This window comes from Elaeis guineensis, chromosome 13 (assembly GCF_000442705.2).
Source record: "Elaeis guineensis isolate ETL-2024a chromosome 13, EG11, whole genome shotgun sequence".
Taxonomy (NCBI): Eukaryota; Viridiplantae; Streptophyta; class Magnoliopsida; order Arecales; family Arecaceae; genus Elaeis; species Elaeis guineensis.
Genome location: NC_026005.2, coordinates 73,370,705 through 73,383,528, shown reverse-complemented (window position 1 = coordinate 73,383,528; position 12,824 = coordinate 73,370,705). Strand labels below are relative to the sequence as shown.

The following is a 12,824-nucleotide window of genomic DNA, read 5'->3' as shown; positions in this document are numbered from 1 at the left end:
ATGATAGTACATTCCTCTTTCTTTCTTCAAGAAACTTGCTTAGATAAAACTGTGCACGCAGGCACAAAACGAAAAATAAATAAAAGGGAGAAAAAGTACCCTAGACACGAAAAGATCGACCCTAGCTTACCCTTCGCATAATGCCCTCAGTCTGCGGGCACAAGGCCCAACTTAAATTATCTATCAGCATCCCCATTAAAGCAATACCAACCTTTTGGGCTTAAGCCCATTCTCGGACCCTGACGAGTTTCGTCATTAATGGAAACGGATGGAAACTAAGCAATAACCGTTACTTCGTTGTCACTTTCTAATCCCATTCTTCCTAAACTTCATCAATCTGTAGCATTTCTCACAACCAGAGATCTAAATCATCGAAGGCAAGCCGAGAATAAAAAAATATAAAGGAAAGAAGTCCACCAGAGAAGGAACTACTTTCTCTCCACTACTCACAAGCATTGACATTAAACAATCTGAAAATTTTCCACTTTGAACGGTAGGCATTAAGCAGAGGCACTTAAACAAAAGATTATATAACTTTGATGTGTTGGCTGAAAATGATATACATCGAAGCAAAAGGAAGAGAAGCAGAGTAACAATTATGGGCTCACAAAAGTAACACGTTTTCATGACACATTGTAATGGGGTACATGTGACATACAACATAGCATTACACCAGTCGCCACCTCATCAACCTCATGTGATCTGCGATAACAAAGGTCATGAGCTATGTATTTGCAAGTACCGCTGGTATATGTTGATCAATTTCCACCATCTCAACTGGTTCCGCAGCAACCAGTTTCATGCTGATACTTCCGCCTCCCTTCCCACGCTTTGTTCTGATTCCATATTCTGATGAAATACTGGTTGGATCACCCCTGTTCTATCAAAAAATATCCACTTATTTGGACAGAAGTTTCTTGGCATGGGGTAATTGGCAGGAGGCTGATTTGCCTGCATCTTCCCGGTGGTAAATGATATAGATGCTCTGACATCAGGATTAGCATGTAGCAGTGATTACATAATTCCAAACTACAACTGCAGCATACCCTGCAGTAGCGTAGAAAAAACTCCGCCTGGCTTCACCATGATACTTGGAACACCAACTGCTAGTTTGCAGCAGAGTTTTCACAACATTTTGCTTTGCCTTCAAAATATGACTTCTCAGCTTCAATCACACCCTGCACAAACCAAATCTCTCATATAAAGTCAAATTTTAGATCTAGTGGAAAGGCGCTAATATACATGGGATGTAAGTTCCACCAACATAGAACACCCAAATACCTCAAGAATTACAATGGCAGCCTCCTTGTCCAAGACTTCATTGTATTCACCACACGATAGCACCTACAACACAAGAAATTGATAAACACCCTTTTTTTTTTTTTGGCATTTTCTTGATAAAAAAGGGGCTTGGAATGAAGATGACTGGGACTGACTTGTACACAATGCGGACAACCAGAACAACTCATGCAGTTGCATGTTGAAACTAGTTCTAAGGCTGCTGTCAGGAGTTCCCCAAAGAGTAGTTGGACCTGTTACAAAACTTGAAATTTGTGTTACCAAGGGCATGCACATGTAACATTCCATGTTTAGATAAAGCCAAAAATTGGGCATTACAATCTGTATTTATTATCTTAAACCAATATTATGATTCCACATCAAAAAAAAAAAAAAAAAAAAGAAAGAAAAAAAGGATTAGCTAAAGTTGCAAATGGGGCGAAAGGATTAGATAAATATGAGAATAATCACAGCAGTGCTCCTTCATGATCTTTGGTTTACCAGTTTTAACTTTCAGGCTTGCCATTTACCTGGTCAGGACCATCCCTAATGCTTAAGCATTTTAAGTGCATTAGTTAGGGTCAAAATGATTGGTATTAGAGCTAGACCCACATCTGAAGTTTGAGTCACTGAGGGGGTGACCAATGGGACAAAAAGGAAGAAAAAGTAAAGGCCATAACAAGTTGCCTATGGATAAGGCTACAGAATTTAGCCACCACACAGAAAGGGCTAACTAAATGTCCTAGAGTGAAAATACTTACATGGGAAGGAGTAGCTAATTGCCCCAGAGTGAAAGCGGTGAGATGGAAAAGGACTACCTAGACTAGAGAAAAAGCCAACACGAAATGGGCTGTCGAGGACATTAGCCGTGGAGCATGGTGGTCTTGTATCTGCTTGGTTGTAACTAACATCTAACACATCCAATATGCCTGTGCATTGGTTATGATCATAATGAATCTCTTCATTGTCTTCAATTTAAACCATACTTAACCTAGGCCACATCCACCACCTAAATAAAGGAAGCATCAATGCAGAAATTCTATTAAAGCTCTCTTTCTCTATGTGATTTCTTTGTGAGTGTATATGCTGGCACACATGTCTGTGCATGCATGCGCACAAGTGTGCACATGCTAGCTAAGCTAGAATTCTCCTGGCAGGATCTAAAGAATAAATCTTTACTGGTACAAGATGCATGACAGGATTCCAAATTAAAAGTCCATATGGTCAATCATGATATACAACATTTACCATAATTAAAAACTAGCAAACAAATGCTCTCAAGGTTTCTTCCTTGTATACTGACCATGATATAGGCAACTTAAGAGTAAAATATAATACATGTTCTAATAACATGGCAGAAGGGGAGGGAGAGAGAGAGAAGAAGAGGAAGAGGAGGAGAAAAAGGTAGAGGAAGAGGGAAACTTAATATTCTGTATTCTCAAATCTCAATAGTACAAATCTTGTTCTAAATTAACATAGCAATCAATTTATATAGGCAATCCAAAACCCTAATAAGAGTCCGGATAAAAATAAAATACCAGAATCCACATATAATTCCAATTCTAGAGTCCACAAAAATCTAGTTCTAGAGTCCACATGAAAGTAAAATTCTCTAATTTCCAAATAAAGTAAAAATTTTCAATTTCCATATTTGCACCTAAAACAAGCATGCTTCGATTTTTTATTAATCGATGATCCTCCAGCATACTCCTCCAATTGGAAAGAACAAGACTCCGAAGAGTTTAACTGCAAGTACCACTCTAAAAACTCAGGATTCAAGGCATAAAACTTATTCTTTGAATCCAAGAAACATTAGATCAAGGATAGCCTTTCCATTGGACAAGAAAACAATGGAAACCACCATTAGAAGAAGTAACAATCCCATCATCCATAATTGTCTCGATCTCATCTCGCTGCTGAAGAAAACATGGTGCCTTAAGAACTAAAGTACCTGTAAGAATATTAGATTGCAAAGCAGAAAGCTCAAAGGAGTCTCGGTAAGGTAATAAATCCTCCCTATTGAAAACAGGACTCATATTCATATGACCAGGTAAACCAAGTAAATATACATTGGTCAAAGTTTCTAATGATGGAAAACAGGCCAATGGCTTGGGCATGCAATTTCTTGAAAGAATTTTTAGGCAAACATTCAAGACAAATGCAAACCATGACATTATTTCCTACATTAACCTCAGCCATACGATACACTATCAGCAGATGAAAGAATTTTTAGGCAAACATTCAAGACAAATGCAAACCACGACATTATTTCCTACATTAACCTCAGCCATACGATACAATATCAGCAGAGAGTTTATAATTGGCATTGATCATCGCAATTTTGTGCCTAATCTCTGTTTACAAATCATGCATATGTTGGGCAACATTTTCTGCAGATTCAGAAACATGGGTATCAGGCAAAGGAACAAGATCAATAGGGATATGGGGTTGATAACCATACACACACGCAGATGCGCTCTTATTCGTAGACCTATGAACAGAGTTATTATAAGTGAATTCAGTAGTACATAGCACCAAATTACCCGATTCGTATCCAACAAAATATCTAAGCAAATCACTCCAACTACAAATTAAGTGTTCTGGTTTGACGATCAGTTTGGGGGTGCAATGCAGAGGAAAACACCAAATTAGTACCACATAATTCCCAAAGTGTCTTCCAAAAGTAATTAACAAATTTAACATTGCTGTTGGATCACTTAACGCAGGACAAAAGAAGGAGAGAGAGAAGAAAAAGAAGAAGAGGGAAGAGAAGAAGGTAAAGGGAGATAGTTACTCAATATTCTGTATCCTTGAATCTTAATAATGCAAAAACCATGTTCTCCATTAACATAGAAATAGGTTTTTACCCAAGTCCACATAAACAAAAAATACTAACTTCCACATAAAATTCAAATTCTAGATTCCGCAAAATTCTAGTGCTAGAGATAAAATTTTCTGATTTTCACATAATTTTTTTTTTTAATTTCTATATTTGCACCTAACACAAGTGTGCTTAGATTTCTTATTAATGGATGATCCTCCATCACATTCAGACCTCTTGAACTCTAGTCCATAGGTTTTAAAGCAGTGAGCTGAATCTGTCATAATCAATAGTGATTTCAGTTTATACAACTTACAAGTATTTTTATTCAATCTAGCTTCATTAAGACCATGCTTTTCTGGCCGCTTGACTCATAATAAGAAGACATTCAAAATTTCATCTTTGGATCTCTCTATGCATGAAAGTGTGCACATGCAGGTGCATGTATGCTTCTTTCAGTGCCTGCATGTATGGCATAAATATCTATGCATGCGTGGTTGATCTAGTAACTGGGCATGCATATGAAGATAGGCATGCAAGTGTTGGTTTGTGTGCGCACATACATCCGTGGAGTCAAGGAATGCCGTACCGGGCTGAACCGCCCAGTACGGGACGTGTTGAACCGTTCTGGAGGGGAACAGAGACGGCTCCAGCATGAAAAACAGCACATGCACCATTTTTTTAAAAAAAATATTTTTTTAAATGAAGCCGGCATGGAGTTTGCCGGCTTCACTTAAGTGATGCCGGCAAACCCACTGCCGGCTTCATTTTAAAAAATATTTTTTTTAAAAAAAACACGAAAATAGGGACGAATCGCCCCTGTTTCATGCCGCGGAGCCGCAAGGGCCGTAAACACGGCCTGCGGGCCACGACGGCCCGCCAGAGGCCCTCTGGCGGACCCCCTCCCTTTTTTCTTTCTTCCTCCCTCTCTCTCTCTATTTCTCTCTCTTTTTCTCTTTTTCTCCGATTCGGCTCCGTTTTCCTTCGTTGGTTTGCCTCGGTTCGGAACGGAACGGAACGGAGGCGTGCGGAACCGTATCGCCGGCCGGCCGATCCGGCCACCAGTACCGGTTCCGCAGACCTTGCATGGAGTTGTATGCATAAGTTAGCAGTGATGGTGTTGTGAGTACCTATGCATGTTTCATGCCTGCTTGCAAGTGTATATGCTTGTGTATGTGCCCACGTGCATTTAGAGGGGTTGGAATGAGCACATATGACCATGTGGGACCGCCAAATGCCTGTTTGATGCGTGTATGCATGTGTTGACTGGTGGATGGGTTGAAAACATTATTCTAAACATCGACATTGCCCAATGTCAACCAAAGAAATTGGAATTAAGCAATAATCCCCGCCCCACTCACCCATCACAAGATTCTGAAACATGCACCTCAAAATTTAAAAATGCGATGTGGGCAACTCCTCAATGTTTCTAAGATTGCATTCATATTATCAGGATCTAGACTTCAATAAAAGCACAAACAATGTGACTACAAATAGGGAGTACAACTACTGGCTGAGATTACCTGTGCTGTAATACCAATACCTCCAGGATGCTGATCATACAACAAAATTCTTTCAGGAACAGCACGAGTTTCATGGGGATTTGCACACTCGGTACCTAAGTCAAAAGTGTTGCACATCATATACCTACGTACAAAATATGCATAGTCATTAGATTCATGTGGTATTGTGCATATCAGACAAATGCAAGCTTCAATAAAAAAATGCAGCATATATGCAAATGAACTTGTATGTTCCTAAATTAATATTTAAAAAAGAAATGTTATATTCACATAATGAGCAGTAGAAACCCAGCAAGCTGTCAGTTCCTACAGTCCAAAGGATGCACTGGAAAAGAGAACCAGTAACTCATCTTATCAAGGGCAAGAGGCCTAATTTGCGCTAACCATCTGATAACTCAAGTGACAAGAACTTACAATGGAACTACGTTAAGGAGAGCATGGGAAGCAGCATGCATCCCTGCACGAAAGGGAAGGTTCTGCATCTCCACAGCTGTCTTTACCGATGGAGGAATTCGTATCCAAGCTGCCTGGATAACCATTTAAAAGAATGGTACCCAAAAATTGAGCAAAATCTTGAAAAATCAGAGTAAAAGAAAGTTAAAAATATAGTGATTTGTACCACTAACCTGGGATTCAAAGGAATATGCAGGTAAAGAAAGCTCAACACTGTCAAATATCCTGTTACTTGCTCTCCATATGCGATAAAAGCCAAACCATTTGGTTGTTATGTTGCAAGCATTTGCTTGGGCAGTTGTTCTTAGTTTCTCAAATTCAGATGCCCTCACTGGTGGATAACCCTAAACACAACAAAGAAAAGAACAATCAATTGTTTTTTATGATTTTAGAATCAGTTTAAGAGTGTCATTCCAAACAGCAACTTAGCAATAATAAATCCCGCAATACTCAAGATAACCTAGATATGTATGTGCAATCTTTGACTATTTATACAGCTAGGATGTAAGGTAGTGACCATCTCCACTATTTTGATTATTTCAAATGACAAATGCAAGGTTTAAAGCCACCCTGCAAGAAGACAACATCAAAAACTAACCTGTCATGTTCCCTACTAGGATATAAAGGATACATAAAAGAATAACACACAAATGGGCTAGCACCATACCATGGATCTTTGTAAGACCTGATTCAAGAACCTTGACATTCTCAGTGATAAGTCAAGCTTAAAACTTGAAAATCCATTTCCAGTCTTTAAAATTTAGCAGTGCCAAAAGAAGAAAAAGGGTAAAGAAAAGAAGAAAAACTTTTACACAAGCTCTTTCTTTTGGACAATTTAAAAAATATATAGATGAAAAGAAAAGAAAGAAAAAAGGAGTCTACATAACCGTTAGACTGAAATCATACATAGATGACAGTCAAATGACTGAAATCAACTGAAATGGGGAAAAATAATTCAACCATCAAAAACAAGGATTTGGTATCTTCATAAAGATAAAAGGATTGTTGATTAATGAATGAAAACAAATTGCACTGTAAAAGGTTTAATAGCTATACATACAAGGTCACCTCCAGTAATAATAATGTCTGTGTAGTCTCGTGTCTTTGTATAATACTTCAAATCAGCTTTTTGGCAAAAAGCAATCTTTCCTGATAAGTCTAAATCTTTCACAAGATGGGTGATGCCTTGATGCATGTAAACAGCACCTTCATATACCTGATAGGTGAAAAAAACAGAGGTGTGTCTCATATAGTGACTTGATCTATAAAGAACTAGAAACAACATCCACTATGTAAAATCCACATCACATTATAATTATAGAAAGAAAATACAAATGGCTAACATATAGAAATGCAAGAGAGAGCATGTTCCGTCCAGGAATAATGAAGCAATCACATAAAATTATCAAAGTTTCTAACGAATTAAGCTAGGACTATGTTGTGGGCCACTAATTGCCTTCGGGACCTTATGCTTGAACATCTTAGGTCCAATTTGGGTACTTTGAAAGAACTTCTTGAGAACAAAACTTCTCTTGTAATAGAGTGATAAATCATGCCACTACTCTGCAAAACTTTTACTCTGGGATATTAGATCATAGCTGTTTGGCTAGGATCAAGAGAAAATCAAGAAAAATTTTTTCCTCCCACAAGAATTGGTTGCCAACCCACTCTATTCCAACCAATCTGAACCCTAGCCTTTGGCCACCTCAATCACCACCACTGCCCATGCAACCACAAACACCATCACCACCATCACCACTGCCACCCTCATCACCACCATCACCACCCTTACAACTGCCAACACCATCGCTACCACCATGGGTGCCAGCACCACCATCACCATCCTGACCACCACAACACAAGAATCACTGCCACCACCACTACTGCAATCATCAATATCACCATGCCCACCACCATCCCCTAGACAACCATCACAATCACCACCACCACCATCACTGTGACTACCACCATTGGACACCATTACCATGACCAGTGGCACTGCAATCATTGCCATCATCATCACTACAAGCACCACCACAATGGCACAACCACAATCACAACCAACATTGCCAAGACCACCACCACCACCATAGCCACAATAATCACCATCGCCATCACTATCACTTGCATCACCATGACCACGATGGTGGTGGTGGTGGTAGTGGTAGTAATGGGGATGGAGAAGTGGGAATTGGAGATGAGCCACCAAATGTGTGTTAGGATCATCCAAAGACGATGAATTTGGTGAACTGGATCTAGGAAGAGGGATGAAGGATCTGCCTGGTAGACTGGTATGGGCTGGCAAAGAGGGGGCCCGAACCGAATGGCTAGGGATCATTTGGAGGTGAACTAGAGAGAGAGAGAGAGAGAGAGAGAGGTCGGGGGCATCATTCTTGCCAGTGCCATCACCATGACCAGTGGAGGCTGCCAATACTGTTGCTGTGTCTAGTATCATCAACATTGCAGTAATGGACTAAGGGTAAGCACAACAGGGTCTAGGAAGCAACAGCAAATAAGGTACAGAAGTAGGGGGATGGACAAGATACATGCTATAAGTGAAATTGGCTTTAGTGGAGTATGAAAATACTCCGATACGGGGTCTGTTTCAAAGTATTTTTCATGCCTTTAAAACATGTATCCAAAGTCCAAACACTTGTTTAGGAACTATTTGCCGGGAACAAAAATTGGTCCACACCATGGTATTTTTGGGTATCTAAATAGGACCTTAATTGTTATTGGGAGAATAAAACGTGCAAGGATGTATTGATGATGATCGCTTGAGAAAGATGGAGATCTGTCACTAGATAAAAATAGTAGCTTAGAAATTTGATATGTTGTAATACAGTTAGTTGGAAGGACTGAAAAATCACAAGGAGGTAGTTTGCTAACAGGGTACCAGAACTGGCACAATCCATGGTGGTCAATGCTGTCCCATGCCAACTGGCACTTAAATCCATGGCTAGTTGTAACAAGAAATATAATAATCTCATTTGAACTAGACACCAATATGCCTACCCTTTTATAGAATTGAATATCCATGTGGTTGTAATCAAGGTTTTACGTCCCGATGGGACGGAGGGCATCCCGAATGTCTCGTCCCGTTCCTGTGAGAAATGGAGCCGAGATAGACTTGGGACTCCGAAACCCATCCTTACAAAGAGAGAAGAAGAAAGAGGAAAGAAAGAAATAAAGGAAAGATGAAGAAAGGGAAAAATAAAAGGAAAAATGAAAAAAAAGAAAGGAAGAGAGAAGAAAAAGAAAGAAAAAGGAAAGGAAAGAAAGGAAAGTAGAGAAAAGGAAGAAAAGAAGGAAGAAAGAAAAAAAAGAAAAAAAGAAAGAAAGGAAGGAAAGAAGAAGGGAAGAAAGATGGAGGATATCCACTGGGATGCATGATCGGAACTACTATTGGGATGGAAAGGGACGACGGGGCATCCCGTTCCATGGAGAAATCGGGACACCTTTGTCCCACAAGATTTAAAACCTTGGTTGTAATAGCATGTATGAAATACATAAACGTAAAGAATTTTCTTTCTTTGCCTTGTACGAAAAATATTGATAGATTAAAAGAATCTTAAATTCCTTAAAGACAGGTAGCAAGAAACATTCCAAGAAGCACCTTGAACACTGAGGAAAAATATAAGACATCAGCAACTCATGTGAAGTGATCATCCTTTGACAACACATGTAACTGCCAACCAACATTGAGGTACAAAAGCCCACATGCAAGATGAATTCTGAAATACAAGTATGTTCAAAATTAAATTACCCTCTAAGTCATGCAATTCATCTCTTCTTTCTTTTCTCCTTTTTTAACTAGTGGTACTTGGGCACTCACATCCAGCTCCAAATATCCATGTTACATGCATATCTGAGTTGGATACATATTGGACACTTGGATACTTATGAAGTTCTTTGGTAGCCACTTTAAAAGATTGGAAGAGAGTTGAACTCTTCCAACAATGAGTTTGATCCTAATTTGGTATGATGAGTGATTAGTTGTTCTTTTCCAAGATTGTATATGGGTATTGAAACAACTTTACAAAATAATTGTTGCATGATTTAGAGGGAAGTTGGAATGAGAAACATGTATATTGAAAGATCTTAACAAATTTTATCTTTTAACATTTTCTTTTTAATGTTTAAATAGATAATGTTTAAACTTTAAAAGTATAAATATATAATTTAGTTAAATTTATATGTTATCCTACAAATCCGTGTCTTTCCTTCCCTCTTGCTGAGTCAGGTGCATGGATACGTCTCCGAATCTGATTCTCATGTTCATGTTCATGCAACACTGTCTCAACCCAAATTATACATATTAGATATTTTTTTCAAGGAAGAGCAAAAATAAAATACAGTAGGTTCTTGCTATATATTTTTAACATAAAATAAGTGGCACAAAAAAACTTGAGCTTCTGTAAATAATAACACGGAAAAACATCCTAAAGCAGATTAGAAAATAAAATTCTACAGTTCATATTATGCAACCTGCTGATTACAAATATCAAACCATTGCAGATTAACAGCACTGCAGCTTGGAATAACATCGGCTGCAAATTACCTGATAAAAAGCCTTGCTTTCCTCAATTTCCTCAAGCACTTCATTGTTTGACATGTCTATCACTTTGTATCTATCAGTTTCTATTGCACGTATGCTAACTGCATGTGATGGCCTTTCCTGGAAAAATGGAACGAAAAAGTTAAATAAGTAACTATTACTTCTCATTTCCATATACCATAGGAAAAAGGCCATGCAGACAAAAATACACCTCAGGTCCAATATAATTCCATATTTTGGAAGAAGAAACACCTAGCCGATCATTACTTAAGTATCCTTTAAGCTTGAGAGCCATTATTGCACAGTCCAGACCAGAACCAAAATATTTTTCATCATATTGTAAACACAATGGGAGTTCATAACCAGCACAGGCAATGTGCTGCTCCAGCACCTGTAATAGGCAATTCAAAAATAAACACATAGCAAACTTTTGTCCATTTACAGAAATCCCTCAATAGAATTTAAAAAAAATGTTTTCTCCTTAAATTAAAGAAGCAGAACCTTCTGGTTATGAGCATCAACTTGGCAATGCTCGATTGGTCTCCCGAAAAGCTTTTGCGGAAACCTCATGAAGTACTGATCAAGTGGCCCTTCAAGTGCAACATAGACTGCCAGTGATGGCCTTGCTCTTCTTCCAGATCTCCCGGCTTGTTGCCACAAGCTACAGATTAAGGGGTAAAAGGAACAAATAAACATCATCAAGCTGGTAGGGAACACATATACATAATGCAAGATATCAGTTAGCTCTCCACCTAGCAACACTGCCAGGAAAACCAAGATGCAAAGTTGCATCAATATGTCCTACATCAATCCCAAGTTCAAGAGCATTCGTTGCAGCAACACCACGAAGTTTCCCCTCAAAAAGTTCAGCTTCTATTCTTCTTCTCTCCTGCTCTATCATTTATTCCACAAGCCAGCAAACCATAGTCAAGGATTTCGTGAAATATGACCACTAATCAAGAAAGAAGAAAACGAAAGTGCAAAAAAACACTGCTACATACACATAAAAGATAAGTCAGATTTTCATAAATATTATGTAGAGTTTGATTTAACCAGCATTGAGTAGACAAAGCATAATCTAAATAATTCACATTAATAAGGTATATTAGCACCCCCCCTCCCCCCCTCTCCCCCTCTGCCCCCTGCATGTGCAAATTATGGTCAACAGCGGTTAGTCACTTTGTACAATCTTCATTGACTGCACAAAAGACCTTTCCAAGAGGACACAGTGATGCTTCATATGAATCCGTGCCACTAAACTCAGATCCTCGATATCATGAATAAATATCTTCATCATGACAAGATATACATCTAACATCCCACTCATAATGGTAAACAATAAAAGCATAAGAAATCTCAATCCTTTGATTTATCAGCCAATGAATCAATTGATACGGAGTATGGACCCTATCAAGGTCCCTAACAATGGAAAGATGGCAATCCAAAACAGAAGTTCCTCAAAGCATGGAGACAATGTTCACAAGGAATACCATCTCTCACATGATCCATCTACTTTGCCATACAAGTCATCTAGGGTTTAGGTGTGCAATACCGCAAACTGAGAAGAAATTTAGTTATAGCAATTGAATGAAACACTGCAGTATAGCCCATTCCTATCTTTCTCTTTTAGGTGTCTGTATACAATTATGCACCTGATTTTGTATATATCCATGGTTAATCCTCTTACTTTGCATACATTCCTATTTGATCATTACATACTATATCTCCTTTGCCCTGCACTATGAATGCTTTATAAGAAAAGATACCCTCGATGGGCTTCACTCAGAGCAAACATTAAGTATCGTGAAGTTAATATGCAGTCCCAACCTAAAGTACATTAAGCTAAATGTCTTACCATCTGATGCCAATTGACAGGAGTATTGAACTTCAAATAAGAGGAGGGAGTTTAAGATGGAATGAGATGAAGAAAGCAATCCTATGGTACATGCAAATCTATATGGATGTGATTTAAATAATCCCTTAACATGGTAGTGTATCATAATGACATGAAAGAGTTGAACAACCTGTGGTGTGTAGCCTGCACGATATACAGATATAGAACCAACCAGATTATGTGCAACCTCCTGAAGAATTTCACGCCTATTATAATTACAAAAAAAAAAATATTAAACCTATAAAGATACCCAAAAATCTAATATGGTAACAGAATAAGATTTTCAAAAAAAAATAT

At 38.4% G+C, this 12,824-nt stretch overlaps 1 protein-coding gene across 4 annotated transcripts in view; it reads right to left on the bottom strand.

Moving 5' to 3' along the window:
• Positions 1–509: 509 nt before the first annotated feature.
• The window catches only part of LOC105056057 (uncharacterized), a 32,827-nt gene continuing 20,512 nt past the window's right edge, over positions 510–12,824 (bottom strand). Inside the window, exons 16-27 of one of the 4 annotated variants that reach the window (XM_010938119.4) lie at positions 12,658–12,733; positions 11,386–11,522; positions 11,135–11,294; positions 10,845–11,024; positions 10,637–10,753; positions 7,136–7,291; positions 6,249–6,419; positions 6,037–6,149; positions 5,623–5,746; positions 1,437–1,532; positions 1,282–1,344; positions 510–1,178 (exon numbers count right to left, since the gene is read on the bottom strand). In XM_010938119.4, coding sequence (XP_010936421.1) covers positions 1,107–1,178; positions 1,282–1,344; positions 1,437–1,532; positions 5,623–5,746; positions 6,037–6,149; positions 6,249–6,419; positions 7,136–7,291; positions 10,637–10,753; positions 10,845–11,024; positions 11,135–11,294; positions 11,386–11,522; positions 12,658–12,733 — 1,465 coding nt within the window. In that variant the 3' untranslated portion in view covers positions 510–1,106. Of the gene's footprint in view, positions 1,179–1,281; positions 1,345–1,436; positions 1,533–5,622; positions 5,747–6,036; positions 6,150–6,248; positions 6,420–7,135; positions 7,292–10,636; positions 10,754–10,844; positions 11,025–11,134; positions 11,295–11,385; positions 11,523–12,657; positions 12,734–12,824 lie in introns of those variants that run through there. The other 3 variants (XM_010938120.4, XM_073247278.1, XR_012136161.1) reach the window with 3 other exon arrangements.